Below are 26,950 nucleotides of genomic sequence, written 5' to 3'. Positions count from 1 at the left end.
TGATGGCAATTTAATTCTGCTACAGTTATTACTGTCAGCCAATATAAATAATTGTAATTAATAATAATTAACTGTAATTATTTATATACAATTCCCTTTTGAGCTAATTTGCTACAAGGGTGAATAAGTCAAACAATGAAGTTGAGTAAACAAGACAATTTTCTTTTTCAGGTGAACTATCCTATTAAGCTGACAATGTGTAAGGTCATATAAAGGTAATTATATGATTAAATTAAATTACATTTAAAAGTAATTAAGTAAAGGTCAGACCCAATCAAAGCTTCAATCAAGCCCACTTATTGTGACACACTGTTACCTTTTACAGGTTATGTAACAGTTGTGACGTCAAGACTGAATAAAAACAAAATCTTGTGTTAAATATATTTTACGTTTGTAATATTTTGCATCTAAGGGGTTCGGCTGACAAAAAGTTTGAGAACTCTTTGTCTGTAACATTAATATGAATTATGTGGCATTATTAAGTTAAGCATTACATGATTATATTTACTTCTAAAAAAGATTGACCGATAATGTATGTTGCTGTTAGGGAACCTGCCAGCCGGAACATTGGATGCATTTTAATTTTTAAACCATTGGTAAAATAGATTAGGAAACACTGTTCACTATTAACTACAGTATATGCTTATTAAGATGCATATTACTAGGAAACTGGCTGTTTATTAGTACTTATAAAACACATATTAATGCCTTATTCTGCATGACCATATTCTTAATCCTTTAACCCTACCCAGTACCTAAACATTTTTTTTGGGGTCAAAATTATTGATTTTTCTTTTATGCCAAAAATAATTAGGATATTTAGTAAAGATCATGTTCCATGAAGATATTTTGTAAATTTCCTACTGTAAATATATCAAAAAGTAATTTTTGATTAGTAATATGCATTGCTAAAGACTTAATTTGGACAAATTTAAAGGTGATTTTCTAAATATTTTAATTTTTTTGCACCCTCAGATTCCAGATTTTCAAATAGTTGGACTCCGCCAAATATTGTCCTATTCTAACAAATTATACATCAATGGAAAGCTTATTTTATTCAGCTTTCAGATGATGTATATACCTCAGTTTCAAAAACTTGACCCTTATGACTGGTTTTCTGGTCCAGGGTCACACATGGTAAATGTGTTCCTATTTTAAAGTGTTACCAAACCATCTTAGTGGGCAGCACCGCATTTCCTGACCTCTGCCCTGAGTGAAGATCCTATCTCCTAACCTTGGCAGTACTGTAGTGTTGTCTCCATGGCACACTTCCTCTCATTGTCCCAGCGGATCGTAGCTGAGCCAGTACATTCTGTATCTTCTGGCTGCTGTCCTTGCCACAGGTACACTTCCATCTTGTTATCCACCAAGAACAGGGCTACAGAGAATAAGAAAGATAGACAAAGAATATAAAATATTGACACTGTACAATGTGCAACATATAGGGATGTAACGATTCACTGAACTCACAATTCGATTCGATTCACGATTTTATTATTATTATTTTAACAAATTGAGATTTAAGACAAATTATAACTTAAATGTGTCCTTTTATTATTGTGTGGACAAAATGCTGCATGTTTCTTTGTGAACACTATAATAATATACTAATATATCACTTGCATATTACTGCTCTTTTGTTGGTTTTGATTGCTTCTATTGTACTCATTTGTAAGTCGCTTTGGATAAAAGTGTCTGCTAAGTAACTAAATTTAAACAGATACTCCACCCCAAAATGAACATTTTGTCAATATTCACTTACCCCCATGTCGTTCCAAACCCGTAAAAGCTTTGTTTGTCCTCGGAACACAATTTAAGATATTTTGGATGAAAACCGGGAGGCTTGTGCCTGTCCCATTGACTGCATAGTAAATTACACTGTCAAGGTCCAGACTGAACCACTGATGGCAGATGGACTATTTTGACTTTTTTTTACACTTTTATGGGGTAAGTGAATATTGACAAAATTTTCATTTTGGGGTGGAGTATCCCTTTAAATATAATGTAAATGTAAATAACAAAACTAAATTGAAAATTTAAAACAAGCCCCAAATCAAATAAATAAGTAACACAAACAAAATAAATCTCTTCATATAAACAAAATAAGGCTTTGTCTGTGCTCTTTCCATTTAAAATTAGAGGCAAACAAAGATTCTGCATACATGCAACATGAGCAGTTTTTAATCTAAATTAGATTGTATAATTTCGAAATTTGAAGCAATAACAGAATGGTTTGACTTCAGTTTTGTGAAACTATACATAAAAAAATATCTGCATGAAACAGAAACAGCAGACGAGCAGAATGAGACACAGATTCACTCTCTGCCAGCAGGTGGCACCTAAAGCATTTTCTTAGTTTTTGCTGTAAACAAAGCAGTGCCGCACTTATGAACTTTAATATGTACATTTAGTTATTTAGCAGATGCTTTACTTACAAATGAGGACAATAGAAGCAATCAAAACCAACAAAAGAGCAACAATATCCAAGCGCTATGACAAGTCTCGGTTAGCTAAACGCAGTACACGTAGCAAGTGTTTTTTTCGTATAAAAAAAAAAAAGAAAACAAGTAGATAGAATAAAAAAAAAAGTAAGCTAGTGTTAGAGGGTCAGATAGATACAAAGAAGACTAATAAATACAAAGAAGACAGATAGATAAAACAGATTTAGAATAGAGAGTGCTAGAGTTAGAGGGTCAAATAAAGATGGAAGAGATGTGTTTTTAGCCGATTCTTGAAGATGGCTAAGGACTCAGATGCTCGGATTGAGTTGGGCATGTCCTTCCACCAGGAGGGAACAGTTAATGAAAAAGTCAGTGAAAGTGATTTAGTGCCTCTTTGGGATGGTACAATAATGCGTCTTTCACTTGAATTTAGGTAAAGGGGTGCAGAGCCAGTGGTGGTTTTGAAGGCAAACATTAATGCCTTGAATTTTATGCGAGCAGCTATTGGTAGCCAGTGCAAATTGATGAACAGAGGCGTGACGTGCCTTCTTTTCGGCTCACTAGAGTTTAATCTTGCAGCAGCATTTTGGATTAATTGTAGAGGTTTGATGGAACTGGCTGGAAGACCTGCCAAGAGAGCATTGCAACAGTCCAGTCTGGACAGAACAAGAGCATGAGTTGTGTTGCATGTTCCGAAAGAAATGGCCTGATTTTCCTAATGTTGTATAAAGCAAATCGGGCAGTTTTAGCAATGTGGTTTGAGAAATTCAGCTTATCATCAATTATAACTCGAAGGTTTCTGGCTTTTAATATGCATTATACAGAGGCAAGATGAAAAGAAAAAATACCATCTAAACCAGGGCTGTCCAAACTCGGTCCTGGAGGGCTGGTGTCCTGCAGAGTTTAGCTCCAACTTGCCTCAACACACCTGCATGGAAGCTTCTAGTATGCCTAGTAAGACCTTGATTAGCTGCTTCAGGTTTGTTTAATTAAGGTTGGAGCTAAACTCTGCAGGACACTGGCCCTCCAGGACCGAGTTTGGACAGCCCTGATCTAAACTTTAAGACAGTAAGTTTCCCTCAGACATACATTCATATAGACTCCTGCCCTAATTGAATCGTGATTTGTTTAGCTTCTCAACAGATTTGAATCGTCACATATTTTAAGTGATTATCAACCGGCTCGCAGTTAATTGTTACATCCCTAGCAACACATACTACAATATCACTGTCAATTCACATTATAAGAATCCATGATTACAGTCACATGTAATGACATTATATACCAGGCTGAGGGGCCGAATACAAGCTCTCCTGAAGGAATGGCATGGCCATTGCAGTTCCTATCACTTGGGCGGGCCCATACTGCTCCTCTGCCTGAAAAGTCCCACCGCTGGCACTCAGAAGGAAAAGACGTGGTGTGAAATTATACTTACCTGGATCTGCAAGCACACAAAGACAGTTATATATTTGTAAATAGATCTGAATCAGATCAAAATCATACTGTCTCATGGGCTCTGCTTCAAAATTTAGTGAGCTGCCAACATTGACTTCAGTACAGGAGATGGACTAAAAATGAGCTCTCAAAATTTACTGCAAGATTATGGAAGATAAATTCTTTAAATATTGGTACTATGTATGTGGTGCTGGTCCATCAAGAGTCACTCTCAACTTATGTCTATATAAAAAAAAGCAGTCTTCATGTATTTTACAACACTTCAGCATGTTATTCTTATCCTATTATAGCATTTCGAAGTCCAACGGCCATGCCTTAACTTTGCAAATTATAGCATTGCATTACTATTTCATCCTTCTCATGGCCATTTAACAATTTTTGACATTTCAGACTGAGGTTAATCCCTTTTTTGGCTCATTTTATCTGTACAAGAAAACCTGATTAATAATTATGCACACCTGAATATTTTGAGTTTTTCACTTCCAGCCTTCATGGACAATTATATATCACTTATAAATGATTAAATACAAAATTAATAGTAGCTATTAAGATTGATGTGGTTTGGAATTAGTAAAATGTGCTTGGAAAAAAAAAAGATCATAATATCAACTTGCATAATAATTATGCACGCACCGTAAAAAGAGGGCAGGCATTGTTACACTCTATTGAAATCAGTGGTTAATCAAGTATATCAATTAATATAAACTATTTGCTGTACGATCATTATAAAAAGCACCATTTGTAAGGCACAAAGTTGCTGCCTAGATGGAGTGTTTAAAATCAGTCACTTAGATTTCATTTCGGATGCTACCTTCCTCTGTTGGCAGTAGACAGCTCACTAGATTTGGAACAGAGCCATGGCATCATAAGGACATACAGTATTATGAATGTATATGTTATAATAAAATAATTTAACAACATAAAGAACAAAGAAACACGTTGTTTAGAAATAAACATTTTCTTTTGTACCTTGCAGCATGCAGTCATAGGATTTCCTGTCCTGCTTTCCAAGAGCATCCCAGAATTCCTTGGGCTCAGTTCCTTCCTCTATCTCATGCACTTTCAAACTGCTGTTACTGTTCAAACCCAGCTCACCAGCACAACTGTAAAATGCATATATATATATATATATATATATATATATATATATATATATATATATATATATATATATATATATATATATATATATATATATACACACAAAATCACCATATTGTTATCACATTTCTGTTCAGAAAGTGTGAATCAAATGGATAAATCTGCTCACGTTTGAGTGAGGCGCTCCACGGTCCTCTTGCCCACTTTCCGGGCACCTGGATGAGACTTACAGCCGTGCCACAAGTAGAGCTGTCCCTTCTGTACCCCCAGTAGAAGCAAACTAGCTCGAGAGCGCAGGCTGGCACAACAGCATTCTACTTCAACCAGTGAGCCTTCCATCTCTGTCTCTCCACGCACACAGAATAAACGCCAGTCTCCTGACAGGAAAAACACATTAAAATCACACATACAATGCAATTACTGTATATTCTAAAAGAGGTCTGGTAAATATCACCCATTGTTTTCTTCGTTTATTACCCGTGTTTTTGGAGCTATCGTCCCTGGAGCCCCGGTGGATGACTAGCCCCCCCTGGAAGAGTTGGAGGAAGCAGGGTGGTTCTTTTCCATGTGTAACCAGTACTTGCGCCCCCCTGTGGTTGCCCAGCTCTACTGTCATGAGGGCAGATGTGCCGCGCCCACTGACACTGGAGTGACGTCCCTGCCAAAAGAAGCATGCTGTGCGTTCCCTGCCTGGGCCAGCTGTACTCATTTCACCAGGCTTTTGTCGCTTACCCACTGCGAACACATGCGATAAAATATTTAGCACCTTATTCAGCTTCTATTGAATTATGCCATTTTCACAACTGATACATTTGCTTGAGTCCAAACTAAATGTGATGTCACCTTCTCCTTGCTGGTCTGTTTTCATCATAAACAATGAAAATTGTTTATATGCATATAAGGAAAAAAAAAAGTACTGCAAAAAATATGTAAACCAATTCAGAATTCTTTAATAAATAGAAAGATCAAAAGTAAAGTATTTGTTTGAATTAGTAATATTACTAATGTCTTTAAGGTCGCTTTTGATCAATTTAATGTGTCCCTGCTGAATAAAAATATAGATTTTTCAATAAATAAATATTGTAGCGGACTGATAATCTGTGGATACTCAGGCATGTGATCAGCTAGAGACAAAAAAAAAAAAAAAAAGTACCTGCCAAAAGTTTGGAAACATTACAATTATTATGATTCTGAAATAAATATATTTTGCTCATCAAGGCTGAATTTATTTGATTAAAATAAAGTTAAAAAAAAAAACAACCCAGCGATATTGTGAAATATTATTACAAATTTAAAAGTATATATATATTTTAATATATTATAAAATGTAATGTTATTCCTGTGATTTAAAACATTACTCCAGTTTTCAGTGTCACATGATCTTTTAGAAATCATTAGAATTTATTTGACTCTCAAGAAACATTTCTGATCATTATAAATGTTGAAAACAATTTTGCTGCTTCATATTTTGTCTGGAAATTGTGATACTTTATTTTTCAGGATTTTTTGATAAATATAAAGTTTAACGAACAGCATTTATTTGCATTTATAAGATATATTAATTAAATTTGTCAATGCATTTATTAAATAGAAATCATTTTAAAATATCTTCATTCACTTTTTTTATCACTTTCATGCATGATGAATAAAATGATTAATTTCTCTCTCTTATTTAAATCTTAAACAAGTGTTTGAGTGGTATCATTGTTTCCACAAAAATATTAAGCAGCAAAACTGTTTTTAACATTGGTAATAATGAGAAATGTTTCTTGAGCAGTAAATCAGCATATTAGAATGATTTCTGGAGGATTATGTGACACTGAGTACTCAGTACTGGTGCCAGGACACTCAACCTAGGGGGCTTGTGTGATTCTCAGGGGGGCTACGGGGGTATTCTATATTAAACAAGCCGTCAGATTTTAATTGAATGGATTATTATTGCTGCTTTCCTTACACACTACATTTAACGAACTTACAAACATAAGTGTGTACTATTTAACAAAAGTATTTTTTGCTAGTAATTAATTTAAATGTCTGAAACCAAATTTTATGTGGTTGAAAACACTGAATCATTGTGATAAGGCTAAATGCACTGAGCGTATCTATTTCTGAGCGTAAAAATATTTATTATTTTCAGACAAAGCACGAAAGCACGTTTGAATTTGTGAATGTTCTAAATACACCGGTGATCGTCCGCATCAAATGGTTAAAATTAGGGGTGTTCATTTCGATTATTTTTCCTAACAGACAGCCGACGCTTGTTAACCGATTGTTAACGGTTAACCGACAATATTATTTTAAATTAGAATTGGATTAAATTAGAAAGGATAAGTGTCTGTGACCCGTTAAAAATAGGCTACTATGACATTTGTTTTCCGGGGATTAATTTTACATGCAAACAACAGAACAGGAGGATTATGGTCATATCATATCACTTGACGCACCTGCAGCGCTGGTGGAGAATATATAGGCTATATATATAAAAAACGAATAAATAGGCCTATACGAGAAATATATCTTTACTTAAATAATAAATTAAGAAAATGAAAGAAAAAAACTGTGCAACAAGTAGCCTAGTTTCGGTTCATTTTTGTGCTGCGTAAAAGGAAACGGCAGACTGCTATTTTTCTTTAGGCCTATTTTACCAAAGCACAAAGATACACAAATCAAAGCAAACCTTTTACAATTCCGATTCTGGTTTCAGTTTCGTTTTAGCCTAAATTATTTCGTTTTGGCTTGTCGTTTATAGTCGTCGTCGCAACCCCCCCCCCCCCCCCCCCCCAAAAAAAAACGGATTTACGCGAATCACATGGGTCGTCCCTCAGAGGTCTGAAAATACGGAAATCCCATCCCTGATACTGGATCACTACATTTTTACTTGTATTTATCACGGTCATCTTACCAAGTGTAAAAGTAACATTACAGCTAAATTAAGTCCCATGTCTCACTCACCAATATTAGTGACAGAGTATTTCCAGCGGATGACATAGGTGTCACCCTCGTGCAGTTGACCCACGCTCTCTGGCGGTATCTCAAAATCATCAAACTCACGGATGTGCCATGCGTCCACAGCTAAGGTGGCCAGCTCAGCCTGCCGCCCATCCTCAGAAATTACCAATCCATGACCTCTCTGCACATCCACACCCTCCAGCACCATCTTCAAAGGGCCTGGCACTCCCGCCAGCATCTCTGTGACATCACATGGCTTCAGCTCAGAGTCACAGGTGGGAAGGTGCTGATAGACTGGACTCTGGAGAAAAAAAGAGAAAATGCAGGTTGTCAGTGTCTTTTCAAACGAGAGAAGAAGTGTCTTTTTTGAGTGTCTCAATGTCTGTTACCTTTACTTCCTCCACCACTGGTTCATCCTTGGAGGGTTTCCTCTCTGCCCAGTCTAAAAATTTCTCTTTGAACAGAGCAGTTTCATTGTGTTCTGACAGCCGACCAAACAGGGCCCAGCTCGGCCTGCCCTCACCTTGTCTGTACACAAACATGGACATAAGTATGAAAGAAAAAGAGTAGGATTCGGTTCTAGTAACAGTTCTTAAATGACTGCATTTCTGAATTGAATGTAATGAGAGAGAAAGACTGAACATGACGAAACAATACAAAGACAAACATACAACACATCTTGCATGGTCCTCTCTGGTTGCACACAAATGTGTGCACGCAAAGCGACCAGTGTAGTACATTTTGTTAAAGAATGACTCTTATTTGACTTGCATTGACTAATTCAATCAAAAAGAATTTGTCTCAGTTTTATCAGAAAAAAAGTGGAAGTGGAAGTGCAACTAGGACCATCTGTCATGTAGTAAAGACATTTTTAAAAACAAACAAACAAAAACAACACTTTAATTCAGCACTAATATGCTATAATCAAGTTAAACCACTTGGGGGCAGTATTGTGATTGTGCATATCAGTCTGTTTGTGAAAGTGAAAGTGACATGACATTCAGCCAAGTATGGTGACCCATACTCAGAATTCGTGCTCTGCATTTATCCCATCCAAAGTGCACACACACAGCAGTGAACACACACACTGTGAAAACACACCCAGAACAGTGGGCAGCCAATGCTGCGGCGCCTGGGGAGCAGTTGGGGGTTTGGTGCCTTGCTCAAGGGCACCTCAGTCGTGGTACTGAGGGTGGAGAGAGCGCTGGACATTCACTCCCCCCACCTACAATCCCTGCAGGCCCGAGACTCGAACGCTTTGGATTACGAGTCCGACTCTCTAACCATTAGGCCACGACTTGTGAAGTTACATGTGTCCTGGTTTTGATGGCAGCTCTTCAGAGTTCAGCATTTTTTGAGAGCTTAATCCAGAATTCTCTCAAAACTCAAGACATCGCCTACAAAATCATAATCTACGAAGATGGGTCCTACAAGATTGTTTTTTATCACCAACAGAGAACATGAGTTATGAGCATGAATGGTCAGTAAAGAGTTCACTCACTTAGGGGTATCTTTACTAGCTGAGGAGGGGTCAAGAGGGTTGACCCTGCAAGTGCTGTAGTCGTACGCTCCACTCCAGATCTGTTTGCCCAACTGTACTGCCACCTTCCTGTCACTCAAAGGAACATCCTTTCCTGTCCAAACATACACCTCGCTACCGAAGTCAAACACCAGTGCCTGCCACATATACTCTGAGTTAAGTTCAGTATAATGGGATTAAGCACAGTTCATCAAGAAAAACAAACATGCACACACTAAACATCCACAACAAGAGGTTATAAATTTCATACCTCCTTAGAGTTAAGAAGAGAGACACTGGGGATGGATGTGCAGGCCTCCTCATAAGGAACCAGCTTATCTTCCACCAGCTTGTAGACACAGTTTGTCTCCACTACAGCACTCTCATATAGTTCATCTTCCTCCGGCTCCCCTGCACCTAGTAAAAAGCACACACAGAAACATGTTTAAAAAAACAAAAACAAAAAAAACAGACATCTACACAAAATATCTACACAAAGGAAACTAGAGCAGCTTGAAATTAACTTGATTATGAGGATAAACTGAAATTGATTATGTACCATGAGTGAATCGTCTGCTGGAGTCAATGGTCTGCTTATACACAATTAATAATCAGTCTGTTTACGGTGAGTGAAATATTGTCATTTAAACATTGGTGCTCCTTGTGCAGGGCCTCGCAGTTTATGTGCCTGTACCTCTGTAATCAGTCTTTCCTCCCAGCAGACTCCAGAACTCTTTGGCAGAACGGTTGTCTGTATTGATTCCCTCCTCCAGCACAGTGACATGGGGAGCTTTGCAGCCCAGATCTCTCTTCGTCTGGACATACTGAGCCATCTCTGAACCCTGACAAACACACATGAGAAACAACATAGAATGTGAGAATAATTTGCAATTCAGCTTTATTTTTGACAATATCTTTACTGAGTTTTTTTATTTTTTGATGTAGTTATGTTGTTATTGTTAATTAAAACAAGTAAAAATCATGTTTGGCAAATGGAATAAGATCAAATATAAATATTAGAGATATAAAAAAAAAAAAAAAAAAAGAAAAGAATTAAAGACTACTTTCTACGTGGGGTTAAAACCCTGCCCACACCACTTTCGCAGTCTTTTATCAACAGACAGTAAATCGTGTGCCTCGTATTCATGTGCATTGGACAGTCACAGAAACACATGATACTAACACCACAAATATGCAGAGTGTTAACCGGAGTTTAGGAATGTACAGTCTGAAATGTCATTAAAGAATACCCAGGATTAATTGATAAACCTGGGTAATGTGTGAGCAGTGAGAAAAGTTAAACAAGACAGATTTTGTTTACCCCATGGTTTAGAATCACCCAGGGTTAACTACAGTACGCCAAGTGTAAAAAGCCCGGTAATAAATAAACTAAAGTACAAAAATTACAGAAACTGAAACTAAAGCTAATTCAAATGTATTAAAAAAAAAGAATAAAAAATTACAAAAGCACATAAATGTATTAAAACGAACTAAAATCAATAGAAAATGGAAATAAGTAGTAAATATAGCTACAAGCAACGATTCGGGGCCAAGCCCGTGAAGGGGCTGTAGCGCAGTGCAGAGCGGGAAGATCAAAAATAAAAAATGGCACAAATTGAATGAATGTGAAAAACGGCCGGTTCAGAAGTATACATGAGAAAAGTTGCACTACACGGTAGGCTACTCAAACCCTCAACACGACAGGGTACAGGCTTCGGAGCCAGTGGCCACTCTGATGCACGTTCAACAGGTTCCCGAGAAGAGGTTTTGGTGTGAGAATGAGCTCACAAAAGCATGACTTAGCATTTTAAACAGATTAGCATGCTAAGCTAACTTAATAATAAAGTAGTTTACGGTTAAACCTGATAGCTGAAGAGCCACATTAGAATGAATGGTAACCAGTTAGCATGCTAAGCTAACTAGCATAACTAACAGAAATCAACAAGCACAGGCACGACCTACTTCGGAGAGGCATTTCTCGGGAACGGTAGTGAATATCAAAAATTTGTTCAGTCAATTTGTGCAGCTCGGTCCAAAGATCATCTGATCAGATTTTGGACAAAATTATGCAAAATTTGTAGGAGGAGTAGCGAAAAAGCTGTTTTTCATTTACTTCAATATTGCGGACAGACACACTGATGGAAAATGACAAGTGAGATTTGGACAATGTTTTCAAAAGTTGAAAGTGTTTTTTGCAAGAATCGTTATATCTCTGGAACACTAGGTGGCGCTGTCTTCAAACTCCTCAGGTACCTCCGGTACGTGGTGTTGATGATCCCTATTGATTCTTGTGGCGATATGTCAAATGGTTTAAAATATATTATAATTTATGACAAATTTAAAAATGGTGAACACATGGTTAAGCTGATCCTGGCAAAACTGATATACACAGATTCAGCATGACACAAGGAATCCATAGACACCAATATCATGATTTTCTGTAGCATCAGTACAGATACATTAGGGGCTTGGCCCCTAATAAAAACCAGCAGTACCTTGGCTTTTTCTATTACATTGGCAAATTCTCCACTCCAGAAGAAGCAGTGTTTGGGAGTGATGAACAGATAGCAGTCACCACTGTTCAGAGAGCGGGCTGTGGGTTCAACCAGGCGCACCTGAACATGCCTGCGCCCTGTGTGAATTAATAAACAAGTGTTCAAAGCAGAACTTGTACATTTAAGACATAAAAACTATATTTTGCATGACCCTTGACCACTTTACCTTTAATGTGGATGAGCATGAGCTTGTGGAAAGGCACAGCGCTGTTGTTGGTCACCACCTCCGTAGACTTTACGCTCCGAAGATTGACTTTCTTAAAGTTTTCTTTGCTGGCCAGACCTGCCAGAGCAGTGTCTGCCAAATTTGAGTGCTTGGCCACTGAAGACACACAGAAGAGAGACATTTAAAATAAAATAACAGTGTTCATATTTGCTACATCACCATTATAACTGCTTCTTCAATACAACGAGAGAAGACAGGAATGTGCAGCAAAATTAGTAGCATTAAGAAAGCATATGCTTTTAATCCCACCGATCACAACAGTGACCGTGAAAAAGGTTTTAATTTATAAAGCTCTAAAAACCTTACTGACTGATGTTTTAGTGCACTTCCTGCAAATATGTAAAACAAACAAAAAAAGGGTCTCAATTAAATATGTGCAGTTTCACATGATTAGTGCAAATTGTCACATGACCAGAGCAGTTTATTTCCTGTTTTCACCTTGAGAAAGATAGTGGCCATATCTCAAACGGAAGGCTGCATCCTCCAGAGGTTGCATTTGTAGGCTGCATACGTCATAAAGAAGATCTTATTTTAGAATATTAACAGTTATAAATTTGACCATTATTCTTAGTTAAGTGTAAATTGTTGTAATATGCTTATGACTCGTGAATGTAATGCTCAGTTAACTGAAATAAACCAGGCTTGATGACATATGCAACCTACAAATGTGACCTCCTGAAGATGCAGCCTTTTGTTTGAGAAACGGCCGATAACTGCATCAAAGCTCCAAAACGAAAGGCTATTAAAGTATGTAAACAAAGATATGACAAAGATTTTTGGAACACATTATCTTTAAAGTGTCTCGTATTAATATATGAATTGACATATTTTCAGTTTTGTTGAGTGTGGTCATAGAATGAGTTAACATCTTAATGGTCACAATAGTGACGGTGGGATAACAGTGGACTTAGGTATACAATAAATCCAATTGCAGTTGTTAGTGAAAATTTCACTAAAATGTTGCAATGACAAAATATTGCACTAAATTAAAAATTCAATTGATACAACATTTTTTTTACAATATTAATGTTATAATAGTGCACTAATATAAAAATTTGATGTTATATTTTACAAAAAAGTAACAATTTTGAAATGCATTGATGGTTGTATTTTTTTGTCTTTTATCTCAGTGTTCCTATCAATGTTGTATGAGGCTATTTATGCATAATAGTAACACAAGAATGTAATCAGTTTAAAATAGCTGGGCTAACAATTTTATGACTGAAGAAATATGTTAATTCAGTACACACATTATACCACCGGTCACAATTGTGACCAACCATAAAACAAAAACTTTCACACACTTTTCCAAAAAAAAATAAAAAATATTTTGATTATTTCAAAGGGTTACTAATGACACATTATTTGGATATTTTCATGTCTGGGAAAATAAAAATAAATAAAACCTTCCATAAATTCACCACTAAATGTAAATAACAAACTTACTCCGCTCCATTTGTATCCTTTTGGTCTCCACGGAGGCCACGTTGAGTCTCTGCTCAGTGTAAGCCTGTCTGAGGTCGTCTCGTGCTGCCAGGGCACGGAGAGGGTTTCTCGAGCTCTTGGTTCTCCTGCAGGGCCGCACTGAGCGCTTGTGTTCCTCAACTGCTGATGTTAGTCTGCAGTTAATAAACAACACATTCATGAGAGCAAGAACTAAAGCTACGTTTACACGACAATGATGTAGTCAAAAATGGAAAAGTTTTTCCCTTGCATTTTTAAAGTGTTTCACATATACACGACAACGTTTTCAAAACGTTCGAGTTGACACATATTCGCATAAATGGCCAAAAACGCTGTATTACGTATGCCAGGCCAGTAGTTGGCGCTGTCACCTTGTTAGTAAACAGTACCTTCTTTTTCTTCTTCTGTGGAAGTAAATAGGCTTGTTTGAGATGTGCATCACCTGAAATGAAGGCGAGGGGAGGAGTGAAATAAGCACAGTCAAGATGGACAGTTCTGACCTCTCGAAGTGGAACAGATACCTACAAGATCAAAGGCAGATATCGCGTTATTCACACTCATGTGCTGTGCTGCTGATAAACATGATATAGACCGGCATGCTTCTCGCAGTGATCACCAGTGATCGGTTCTGCGCAGATTTTGCTCATCTCAAACAAGCCTATTAGTACCTGTAGGGAAGTGATGATTATATGTTGTATATGACGCGTCTCCGCTGTTGGTTGTAATATTGGTGAAGTAAATCCACACTTTGCTGAAGAAGCGTTAGCAAACTCTTGAGCAGCAAAAACAGTACCATGTACTCCGCCATTGTTGTGTATATTTGTTCGCGCTTGCCTTTAAAATCGACACGTACTGCACATGTCTACAATTTACGCATACTACACACGCGCATGACGTCACCGTTTTCAAAGATTCCCATATTGGTGTTTACACGGAAATGACAACGGCGGCGTTTCTCCCCGCACACATGTATTATTTGGAACAATAGGGCCTTTCGCACCGCAGGAACCTTTTTAGATTAGATTAGATTAGATTAGATTCAACTTTATTGTCATTTATGCAGAGTACAAGTACAGAGCTAATGAAATGCAGTTAGCATCTAACCAGAAGTGCAAGAATATAGTGTTTTATATACATATAAGTGCAGAGTAAGTGAAGATATGATTTACAGAATATACAGTGGAATTGCTATATACAGTATTGAGCAGAGTATATACAGAATATAAAATAGGAATGCAGTGTAGGGATTGTATGTACATTATGAACAGAGCAATGTAGATTATATAGATTACAGATTATATATACACATTATGAACAGCAGAAACGTGAGAACAGTGGTAATAAATAAATACAGCTGGATGAGTGTGCAAAGTATTGATAGAACAATGTATTCTATGCAAAATAGCAGTAGTGCAATATTTTATAGAAATAGTTTACTGTGCTTGTACAGTAACAACTTTAAACAGTTTATAGTGTAATGACTTGAACGATGTGCAGTCTGTGCAAAATATGAGTAGTGCAAATGCATGTGTTTAAAGTACTGTGACCAGTGCAGTAATAAGCAGGTGCAGGTTAGATTGGTGGTGTGGCGTTCAGAAGTGTCACAGCTTCGGGGAAGAAGCTCTTCCTGAGCCTACTGGTGCGAGAGCGTAGGCACCTGTAACGCCTGCCGGATGGAAGGAGGGTGAAAAGTCCATGGTTAGGGTGAGAGGCATCCTTGATGATGTTTCTTGCCCTGCCCAGACAGCGCTTATAATAAATGTTCTCAATGGAAGTTAACTGGGTGCCGGTGATCCGTTGAGCAGTTTTCACCACCCGCTGGAGTGCTTTGCGGTCAGATGCGGAGCAATTGCTGTACCATACTGAGATGCAGTTCGTGAGTATGCTCTCAATGGTACAGCGGTAGAATTCCACAAGGATCCTGGGATTCAGGTGAACTTTCTTAAGGCTCCTTAAGAAGTAAAGGCGCTGCTGTGCCTTTTTGACCAGAGTAGAGGTGTTATGGGACCAGGTGAGGTCATCAGAGATGTGGATGCCAAGGAACTTGAAACTCGACACACGCTCCACTTCAGCTCCGTTGATGTAGATGTTTCATAGTATCCAAACTAATTGTGGAACTCCTCACTTTTTGGCGTGTTCGCACCGCGGCAACTAGGAACGGTTTTAGCTCCAGGAACTCCATTTGGAGGAACTAAATTAGCTCCTACTTCAGAGTAGGGTCTAAAACAGTTCTAGGAACTATCCGTGACGTAAGTGTACGCTGATTGGCTAAACGCATACGAAAACACCCTCATCCGCCATGATTTAAAACACTGTGTAAACATATACTGTGTAAACATTGTATCATACTGAGAGCATTTATAAACGGCATTCTATCAGCCTCAATTAAATGTAGCACTGCAAACTGTCGTTGGAGATCTTAGTCCTCCTTTCCGTTCTTTCAATCATTTGACATATACGTCGAAATTCCATGTCCATTATTATGAAACCCACGAGACAACAAAAATACAGCTCCGATCACAGCATCCTCCATCCTCCTGTTGTTAACGTTGTTCTTCTTTGTTTACGTTGTTGAATGCCGCGTACAAATGGCGTCGCTGTCGACTGGCTTACGTCACTTCTTAGTACCCACTGTCGGTGCGAACGCAACCCTTTACAGTACTGATTTATTCAGTGCTCAGGGGAACCTTCTTTCATTTTCTGATTTTGTGTCCTTAAAAGGTGTAACAATCTTACTAAGAGATTATAATAAGGTGAGCAAATGTATCCCTGTCAGTTTAAAAACTTTGCTTAAAGCACATTTATGTTATCGATATGTAAACAATATCATATCATATCGTTTTAAATATGGATATTTTTCTTACAAAAACACATCGATTTGCTACAGGAGGCCTTTATTCAGCCCCCGGAGCCGTGTGAGGCACGTTTTAATATGGATGGATGCACTTTATTTGACTACTTTCGGACTGTTGAACAAAAACACCTGTACATTCCATTATAAAGTTTGCAAGAGCAAGGACATTTTTTATTTAACTCTTGATTGGATTTGTCTGAAAGAAGAAAGTCATTTACACCTAAGATGCCTTGAGGATGAGTAAAATATGGACTAATTTTAATTTTTGGGTGAACTAACCCTTTAATGGCATCCTTGTTTGTGTCAGAAGATTATATGTTCATTTGAAGCATTTGACATGAACCAAGATGGCGCCGAACATGGCAGCCGTGTTGCGAGCTCCAAGAAAACTCTGCAGTTTTTCTTATGTTTTTTATGTTTTATTTGTTATTTTGTTGTTTCACGTGTTAGATGTTGTCAGTATAACTGTCTACGATAGACACACGCTTTTAAACATTGGTTCCTTCGTCGCGCAACGCAAACCGGACTTTGAGTTCCTGAACGCCGGCGCCTTGTTTACAGACACCGCATCAGTGCCCTTTGTCTGGGCTGCACGATCGCGACCGAAGAAACGCCGCCGGAAAAGGGGGAAGAGAGCCGGCGTCCTTGTCAGACTCAGACGCCGTCCCCTCCGACCTCCTCTCCCAACTATTTTGCTGGCTAACGTTCAGTCACTGGACAACAAACTCTGTGAACTGCGGGCACGCATCTCATACCAACGGGAAACAAGGGACTGCTGCATTATTTGCCTCACAGAAACCTGGATGTCGGCAGTGGTTCCAGACTCAGCCATCGAGCTCACGGGGTTCTCCGTGCACCGCTCGGACAGAACGAAAGAGCTCACAGGGAAAAGCAGAGGCGGGGGCGTCTGTTTCTTTATCAACAACTCGTGGTGTGATGAAAGGAACCTACACTCTATTAAATCCTCCTGCTCCCCTGATCTGGAATTTCATATGCTTCTGTGTCGACCATTCTGGCTACCGAGGGAATTTACAGCGATCATAATCACAGCTGTTTACATTCCCCCTCAAGCCAACACAGACCAGGCACTTAAGGAACTGTATGGGAATATAAGCGAGCAGGAAACCGCGTACCCAGATGCAGTGTTTATTGTTACGGGGGACTTCAACAAAGCCAACTTCAGAACAATAGCTCCAAAATACTTTCAACACATCACCATCAACACGCGTGGTGATCGTGTACTGGACCACTGCTACTCTCCATTCCGGGACGCCTACAAATCGCTCCCCCGCCCACCTTTCGGCAAATCGGACCACACTTCCGTTCTGCTCCTGCCTGCTTATAGGCAGAAACTGAAACGAGAAGCACCCGCCCTCAGGACAATTCAATGCTGGTCGGACCAATCAGACGCTATACTACAGGACTGTTTTGATCACGTGGACTGGGACATGTTCCGGGCAGCGTCTGATGACGACATAGAGGCGTACTCAGATACTGTAACGTGTTTCATCAGGAAGTGTGTAGAGGATGTAGTACCGACAAAAACAATCCGCATCTACCCCAACCAAAAACCGTGGATTAACAGCGATGTTCGAGCAGCCTTGTCAGCGCGGACATCTGCCTTTAAATCCGGAAACTCTGACGATCTCAAACAAGCCAGTTACGATCTCAGGAAATCAATCAAAGCTGCCAAACGACAATATAAAAACAAAGTTGAAGAACAATTCAAAACCAACAACGCAAGAAGCATGTGGCAGGGTATCAACAACATCACAGATTTCAGAGGGAATAAACCAGCTACTGTGAACATTGCCGCCTCTGTACCGGACGAACTTAATAACTTTTATGCTCGTTTCGAGGCTCACAACACCGCCCACACAGAGCGCGCTCCCGCGGCTGTAGCAGAAGAGGCGAGCGCACTTTCCTTTTCTGTCGCAGATGTAACCCGATCCTTCCGACGGGTGAACATCCGCAAGGCTGTGGGTCCCGATGGCATCCCAGGCCGTGTGCTCCGAGCATGCGCATTCCAACTGGCCGGGGTTTTCACAGACATTTTTAACCTTTCCCTCTCTCTGTCTGTGGTTCCCGCATGCTTCAAAAAATCCACCATTGTGCCCATACCAAAGAAAAATAAAATCACATGCCTGAATGACTGGAGGCCCATTGCTCTGACACCCATCTTCAGCAAGTGCTTTGAGAAACTCATCAGAGACTACATCTGCTCTGTGCTGCCTGACTCACTGGATCCCCTACAATTTGCATATCGCAGAAACCGTTCCACAGACGATGCTATTGCCTTCACCCTGCACACTGCTCTCTCCCACCTGGAAAATAAGAACACCTATGTGAGAATGCTGTTTGTGGACTACAGCTCAGCATTCAATACCATAGTGCCTGCCACACTGGTTGAGAAGCTCCAGACTCTGGGACTAAACGGATCTCTGTGCAGCTGGATCCTGGACTTCCTGACAGGCAGATGTCAGGTGGTCAGAATGGGCAACAACACTTCATCCCCGCTGACCCTCAACACTGGTGCTCCTCAGGGCTGCGTCCTCAGCCCACTCCTGTACTCCCTGTACACACACGACTGTACAGCAACACACAGCTCCAACGTCATCGTCAAATTTGCTGACGACACAACGGTGATAGGCCTGATCACTGACAACGATGAGACGGCCTACAGAGAGGAGGTGAGAACCCTGACTAAATGGTGTCAAGAGAACCACCTCTCACTCAACATCGACAAGACCAAGGAGCTGGTGGTGGATTTCAGGAGACAGAGCAGAGAACACACACCCATCACCATCGACATGACACCTGTGGAGCGAGTAAACAGCTTCAAATTCCTCGGTGTTCACATCACTGAGGATCTCACATGGTCCGCTCACACAGATGCAGTGCTGAAGAAGACACACCAACGCCTCTTCTTCCTGAGACGGCTGAGGAAGTTTGGAATGAACCCCAGCATCCTCAGATCATTCTACACCTGCACTGTGGAGAGCATCCTGACAGGCTGCATCACCGCCTGGTTTGGAAACAGCACTGCTGGCAACCGCAAAGCTCTGCAAAGGGTCGTGCGAACTGCCCGTCACATTGTTGGAGGTGAGCTTCCCTCCCTCCAGGACATCTACACCAGGCGGTGTATAAAGAAAGCCCGGAGGATCATCAGTGACTCCAGCCACCCGTCCCACAGACTGCTCTCTCTGCTGCCCTCAGGAAGACGTCTCCGCAGCATCCGATCCCGCACTAGCCGACTGAGGGATAGCTTTTTTCCTCAGGCTATCAGGCTAATGAACAGTCAAAACTAATATACCTACAGCATAATCCCACCTTACAGTATACGCACTGCACTTTAATCCCATACAGTTCAAACTGGACTACCAGTACACTACTGCACAAATACAACAATCTTTTTGCCAGCACCGGATACCATCCAATGCACATCCATGACATTTGCACATCCGGTTTATATATAATCTGCTGCATCTTCGCATATTACTGTGTGTATATAACGTAGAATGTGTACTACATACTGTGTATAATGTGTATCGGTAACTGTATGTCTGTCTAATAGTACACTGTGTGTACTGAGTATATGTATGTGTATATTACACATTGTCATCTGTATAAGTCTGTACGTATGTATGGTAATGTCTATATGTAAATTGTTTTTGCAGTGTCTGGAGCACGCTCTCAAGAATTTCACTCACGAAGGCACACGTGCTGTGGTGATGTGACAATAAAAGTGATTTGATTTGATTTGATTTGATTTGATTTTTGATTTGATTTGCAGATTGTAAATAAGGCATAATGTAAGGGAGAGTTCGCAAAGAAACTCTTGTTTAAAGTGTCATGAAACCCCCCTGTTTTAGCACTGGTCGGTCACACCTCAGTTTTGAAAAAGACTCAAGAAAAGGGCATGCAAAGCTGTGGAAAAGTGGGAGTGTTCTGTCAACACCGCACTGGCTCCCTATTAAAGGGGAAATTACAATGCTGTTTCATGCATTCAGTAGGGGCCTCAGATTCCGAGCTTCGCCCTAAGAGGGCTCCTGTCCCTGTGGATAGCCCAGGAAGGGCTACAGCTCCCGAGTTAAGCCCAGGAAGGGCTCCAGATCCCGAGTTAAGCCCAGGAAGGGCTCCAGAATCCTTGTTTTGCCCAGGGAGGGCTCCAGTCCCTGAGTTCAGCCCCAGAAGTTTCCCCAAGGATTTTTTTTGGGTAGGGGGGTAGTAAGGCTCCGGCTGTAATGGCCGGGCCGAGGGATGAGGCCAAGGCCACGGAATCTGGGCCACCATAGCCTCCCGAGCTCCCTGCACCGCCATGGCGACCCAAACTGTCTGTTCCGCCAAAGCACCCACCCTCCCACCCTGTTGATGTTGTATGGCATGAGGATGCGCCTTCCGGAGGGGGGTGTCATGTCAGGCTTGTGTTTGTTGTGTCTTGTGTTTTGTTCCCCTCATGCCCTTATTTGGTCCTTCCTGTTTCCTCTCCTCGTTTTGGTTTGATTATCAGTTAATTTGGTTCCAGGTGTGTCTAGTCTTCCCCTCGTTATGTTCTGTATTTATAGTGTGTTATATATATAAAAAAATAGTCGTTTTTGATTAGCTAATAGTGAACTACCAGTTTCAACTGAGCCTTATTACTAACTAAATCATTAATCAGAGTTTCTTGTTAGGTAATAGTAGTTACTACAGTGTTAATAGTGCATTAGTCACTTGTTCCTGTGTAGTTATTCATTAATGAAGGAACAGTATTCTAAAGTGTTACCAAAAGTTCTAATGTGCGCAACTGCTTATAGCCTACAAGGTGCTGCTTCATGTTTTGGAGCACGAGAGAATATGAAATATGTTCACATAAACTTGAAACACGCTTGCTCAGGTCTGGGTATGAACTATGATATAGTGTTGTTAAACTCAATGCGGCGTTCTGCGCAGAAACTGCTCTCTCATGCGTGGAGCACTGTTGGAGTATTGTTACTTATTAAATATTGTTATGGTCATGTATGTAAACTGAAAGCGCGGAAGCTCATTAATGATGCATATATAGCCAGGATTTATATTTTCGCCTGGCTCTGCTCCCCGAGCCTCCTCTGATTTGGCGTGCACACCGCAACGCGAAATGAGATCACACGCACCCAAAGCGAACTTGCGCCAACACCACGATGACGTCATATTTGACGCGCGTTGCCAAGCGAACTTGCAGACACATCAAGTATCAGCCATTATACGTCACTTTTTGTGACGTTGGTTCAACTTTGCTTTTTGAACTGGAAGAATGAAATTGCTTCAAAAAAAATAAAAAATTACCACTTTTCACATAATAATAGACAATGAGTGACATTATTGTTTTCACTGATGTGTTTCATGACTCTTTAAAGAAGCAGCAGCCAACTGTATTGGATCTGACAGCAGCTGCATTGCACATCGTAAGTAAACTATTTCATAATGCTTTGTCTGTAAATTATGGTTTTATATGGATAATGTTTTCACAATACTCGCATGCAATAGCAAAGGGGGCCTTGATATGGTTACATTATAATAACATTAGCCAATGGATATTTTGCTTAAAAAAATGCATCGATTTGCTGCAGGAGACCTTTATTCACCCCCTGGAACCGAATGATGCACGTTTTATGGCGGACTTTATTCTACTACTTTTGGACTGTTGAAAACAAACAACCGCTTACTCCCATTAAAACGCTTGGAAGAGCAAGGAAACATTTAAATATAACTCCGATTGGATTTGTCTGAAAGAAGAAAGTCATATACACCTAGCATGCTTTGAGGGTAAGTAAAACATTGTTTAATTTTAATTTTTGGGTGAACTATCCCTTTAAGACCAGTATCTCACTTAGGTGTGTCAGACTGGATGATGCTGAAGTCTTCTTCCTCAACCAGCAGGACACTGGAACGCAGAGCAGTGGGTGATAAGCAACTGTAGAACCGCCCAAACGTCTCCTCATCATCCAGTTTCATCACCTCCTTCTCTTTTTCCTCCATCACCTCTATGGTGGAGTTCTTTGTGCCCGCAACTCCTGCATGTTAAATTAAATAAGATAAACAGATCCCTGCATACAACTATATTATGCATTAAGCTGCAAGTTATTAACAGAGTAATTCAATTAATAACCTTTATTGTGAAGTCTGTCCAAAAAGGACTCCAGTTTGTCCAGTCTTTTGTCTCCTTCAGCATCAGGATGTGTGGAGATTTCTGTCAGAAGGACATTTTCCAGACATGAGAGAAGGACACATTGTAGAGACAATAGCCCTAATAATACATCACCTTGGCATGTGAATATTCAAACAGGGCCACAGATGATGTCATAAACTGATACCTTCTAATGGTTTGACTGGTGTGCTGTTGCTGGCCTTCTTGCTGAGGATGATGGGAACATCCTCTCTGTTAGGTGACACTAAGCCTGATGGGAAACAGATGTGTCAACATGAAAACATTCTTATCACTGCTTGAACCACAGGGTGCACATTACAGCCTGATTTTCTATTTGCATGGATCAAAGTTTTTCGCTTGGTTTGTGCATTGAAAAGGTTCAGCTCTCGGCACAAAGCATAGTCTTTTGCTGGAAACCAGGCAAATAATTCCGTCCCCACCTTTCTTAGCCATTCGTCCCGCCACAGAGAACTGGGTAGAATCATTAGAAGCTCCTTTGCCTTTAGTTTTCCACTGTTCCTCCTTCTCCTGCAAGATCTTCATCCGTTCAGCCAACGATGTTTTTGGTTCTATGTCTGCAGAAGACTTCTAAAGACAGAAAAAGAAAAACAACATGAATCTGTTAAGCTGTTCCGTTCTGAAATCCCAATTGTGATTTATAAGTTTATGTCTTGCAAGATAAACCACTTACTTATTAAGTTCATCTGACAAACACACTGAGATGCATTGGAATATAAAAATGTTCAGATATCTGAATATGAACCACATGTTAATGCCAAGCGTAAAGGAGGCCATTAGCACCAAAGAAATGCTTAAAATCCTCCAGCTAAGCTCTCATCTGTGAAAAATAAATATCCTAAAATGAAGTAATGTAACACACTTATCAAAGTCAAAAACCAAAAGCTCCACCTTTAGATAGAGGCTTCAGAGACCCAAATGGTAGCCCAAATGGTTTATTCAATTTAGCTGACATGATCTGGAGGGAATTTTAATTAGAGGGACCAGTGCCTGCATGTGGATAAATTACATGAGAGCACAGAGAGATTTTAAACGTAGGGTTGAAGCAACTAAAGTCAAGTCAAATCAAGTCACCTATAGCGCTTTTTACAATGTATATTGTGTCAAAGCAACTGCACAATATCAAAAAACAAAAATAGTGTGTCATTAATGTAAAATGAAAAGATAAAAAAAAAAAAAGATTTTCAGTTAAAGGCATTTCATTATTGAATTCAGTGATGTCCTCATCCAGCTCAGTTCAGTTTAAATAGTGTCTTTGCAATCAGGTCGACGAGATCGCTGGAAATGAAGTGCCCGCAACTAAGCAAGCCAGAGGCGACAGCGGCAAGGAACATGCAATATGAACATGCAATATGCAATATAAAGTGCAATATGAAGCTGCTCATCAACTCAAATATATTTAACTTAAATTATATTAAACTGCTTTCAAATGTCATATTTACTTAATAACAGGAAAGGGGGTTTAGTTTGTACTTATGAGTTTTCCACTGAGAATATATTCCTCTTGCTAAAAGTCTGAGGTAATCTGACATTTCATTTCGTCTAATTTTTGGTGACTCTAAAACTAGATATTTCACTTCTTTGCTATTTTCATAAAACAGTAGAGTGAAGGCAGGAAATGAGGAAGAACATGAAAGATGTTGCAAGCCAGATTCAAACTTGAGTTACTCATACAAGAATCAAGGGTCAATGTGTCAGGGAATTTAAAGCAAAGGACTTAGAGCATAAAACAACAATAACAATTTGCTCTAAATCAGATCCTCCAGAAAAATAGTGCTACAAAGTGTCAGAATGAAATGATCCATCCATCATCACCCAACAGCCACTCTCATGAATCAGACACTTCATAAATGGGCCCCACGTGGAGTGTAATAATAACAGGTAAACTGATACTGGAGTCTGTCACTCAGGCTGTGACTGAGAACGGGCCCTCGGGACTAAACGGGATGGAGACTGATTTAAAAAACTGAAGGCTTGAAGGCCCACACTGTTTACTGCCTCCCCACATCTGGAACATATGGTCATCACAGGTGTCCCTTTCTATGCCTGAGTGTGGAAAAAAGCCCTTGTAAATTTCAGAATTTAATTTTCAAAGCCCTGTGGATAAATAATATCTGATGTGTCCCCAGTCCTTTAACAGGAATTTGAACATGCACACGTGTACACACATATGTGCATACATATGTGCCAAAAGCTGTAAAGCTTTTAAGCAAATAATTTAAGGGGAATTCCTGGTGTTGTAGCGGAGGAGGAGTTGGAATATTTCCCCTAAAGCCTCACAGGAAGACAAATTTTTTTCCATGAAACTCAGGAACCAGAGCAATGTTATATATAAAGAGATATACTGACAGTTTCTGAGAGCTGCCAATTTAGACTGGATCTGTAGTTCTTTTAACAAAAGAAAACTGCTTAGGCATGATTTAAATAAACATTTAACTGAAAGCAGAGTAGTTTGTCAGTACACTACAAAAAAAGTCTTAAAAATTCTTTAAAAAGACTTTTCGTATTTTTTTTCCTGTTAAAAATATCTAAAAATCCTTCAAACAAGATACATTTTATCTGATATAAACTAGGGATGCACAATATTATTGGATGTTATTGGAATCGCACAAAAATGGCTTAAAATGTAAACATTGTCCCTATATGAAAAATTATGCAGATATGCCTTGCTGATTAGACAAGTAACTCAAAAACGTGACACTCGTATAGTTTTGAATGTCTTCTAAATAAAAGAGCCAATCGCTAATAGGTAAAGCTGCCGTTAGATGTCCCGGTTGCTATCGAAACAGTCAGTGTTCTGAGACGTGCGCTTAGGACTGCGGATGCGCTCTGGCTGGTCTAGCCTGAAAAATGTTTTTTAACGTTATTTGAGCATAGGAAACAACATTTATGGGTCAGTTTCCATTGGTGATTTTAAATATATAATTTGACATTTCCCCATTCAAAGAGATAGGAGCTACACTTGCATGCCCAGGAGGCATTTCAAAGATGGGGCCAATTGAAATTACTTGCCTTAAAGGGAATTTGGGGTGTGCTAGCGATAAGATTATGTCAACAGTGTGGTCATTCTTGAAGCAAACTTTTGCCAGAATGGTGATTAGATTCATTGTTTTGGATCGCCAAATTGAATCTGAGAATGCAAGTACAGAATGACAAGTTCGTTGTGTGAGAGAGTAAGGGGCCGTTTATGTTGCACATAAAAACGTGTGTAAAATGGTAGGTGTGTTGCTTTCTCCTAAGCTCTTGAGAGCTTGTGCTTTTGTGGCGTCTACTGTTGCTAAGCAACCATGACCTGCACTCTCCATGAAAATGCAGTGTTTCAGGAAGTTTCAGCAAAAAATAAATGGATTTCCAGCACTGAAAATCGCTTGCAGTAGTTCTGCTACTAGATTAATTTAAAAATGGGTATCCCTGTACAGCTATGATCAGCTGTTCCTCCATCTTGGCTGAGCTTTCAATGTTGTTATGGCAAGGGTGAAGCTGATTTGTTGGTTCTTGTCACATGACTTGCGGCATTCTGAAAAGTTGAGATGTTTTTAGTCTCGGCCTCAGACGTCATGCCCACGGACCGTTGGCTGAACGTCTGATGCATATTGCACACAAAATTGGAAACATTTCAGGAGTTTTGAAGTCGTCATCATATTGGTTGAACTAGGACTTCCGGGAAAATTGTGTGCCATGTTCTTTAACATTCCACATGGAAACAAAAATGCTGTGATGCCAAACCCCCTCATGGAAGAAGAAAACCGTTGTGACGATTAGCGCTTATCAGGATCAACTAAACACTGGATTTTCAAATGTATGTGAAATACTTAAAATACGCAGCATAGAATCTTTAAAATATGTCCAAGAGTTTTACATACCGGCCTGTTATTGTGGGGACACTTCCACACTCCTAAACATGATGCGATAAAAAACATGATTGGTTGCTTTACGTGTCAGCCATGTGGCCTCTTGAGTGGGCCTTGACCATTCAAAGCGGCCAAGGATCCCAGCAGAATTGTCAAGTCCGCTATTATATTATGCGTGACTTTGGGCTTCTTTTTTTGTAAAGTTGTGTGAAAAAATCCCAGGTCACGGGTTGCGGTTTTCTTGGGCTTATTTTAAAAAATATGGTTGCTTGTTAGGAAAATCTGACAAGCAACTTAGTTTCTTTACATTTATGTTTGCCGTATTCTCCAATGTACTGATTGACACTCTGT

At 39.6% G+C, this 26,950-nt stretch overlaps 1 protein-coding gene across 5 annotated transcripts in view; it reads right to left on the bottom strand.

The window, feature by feature from the left end:
* The window catches only part of LOC306857670 (supervillin-like), a 133,529-nt gene that overhangs the window by 19,311 nt on the left and 87,268 nt on the right, over positions 1–26,950 (bottom strand). For all 5 annotated transcript variants that reach the window (XR_013783128.1, XR_013783129.1, XM_079397709.1 and 2 more), the window contains 17 exons: positions 23,171–23,318; positions 22,897–22,980; positions 22,692–22,772; positions 22,413–22,596; positions 13,693–13,865; positions 12,187–12,342; positions 11,961–12,097; positions 10,160–10,307; positions 9,737–9,882; positions 9,448–9,623; positions 8,336–8,474; positions 7,950–8,247; positions 5,475–5,732; positions 5,167–5,374; positions 4,866–4,999; positions 3,727–3,882; positions 1,235–1,378 (listed from right to left, as the gene is read on the bottom strand). Coding sequence is in view for 3 of the 5 variants with exons in the window: in XM_079397709.1 (XP_079253835.1) it covers positions 1,235–1,378; positions 3,727–3,882; positions 4,866–4,999; positions 5,167–5,374; positions 5,475–5,732; positions 7,950–8,247; positions 8,336–8,474; positions 9,448–9,623; positions 9,737–9,882; positions 10,160–10,307; positions 11,961–12,097; positions 12,187–12,342; positions 13,693–13,865; positions 22,413–22,596; positions 22,692–22,772; positions 22,897–22,980; positions 23,171–23,318 (2,770 nt within the window). In the remaining 2 variants the exon portion in view is untranslated. The remainder of the gene's footprint in view (positions 1–1,234; positions 1,379–3,726; positions 3,883–4,865; positions 5,000–5,166; positions 5,375–5,474; positions 5,733–7,949; positions 8,248–8,335; positions 8,475–9,447; positions 9,624–9,736; positions 9,883–10,159; positions 10,308–11,960; positions 12,098–12,186; positions 12,343–13,692; positions 13,866–22,412; positions 22,597–22,691; positions 22,773–22,896; positions 22,981–23,170; positions 23,319–26,950) is intronic.

The sequence above is a fragment of the Barbus barbus genome (genome assembly GCF_936440315.1).
Source record: "Barbus barbus genome assembly, chromosome: 38".
Lineage (NCBI taxonomy): Eukaryota > Metazoa > Chordata > Actinopteri > Cypriniformes > Cyprinidae > Barbus > Barbus barbus.
The sequence above is the reverse complement of the archived record's forward strand: the minus strand, read 5'-3'. Positions and strand labels throughout refer to the sequence as shown.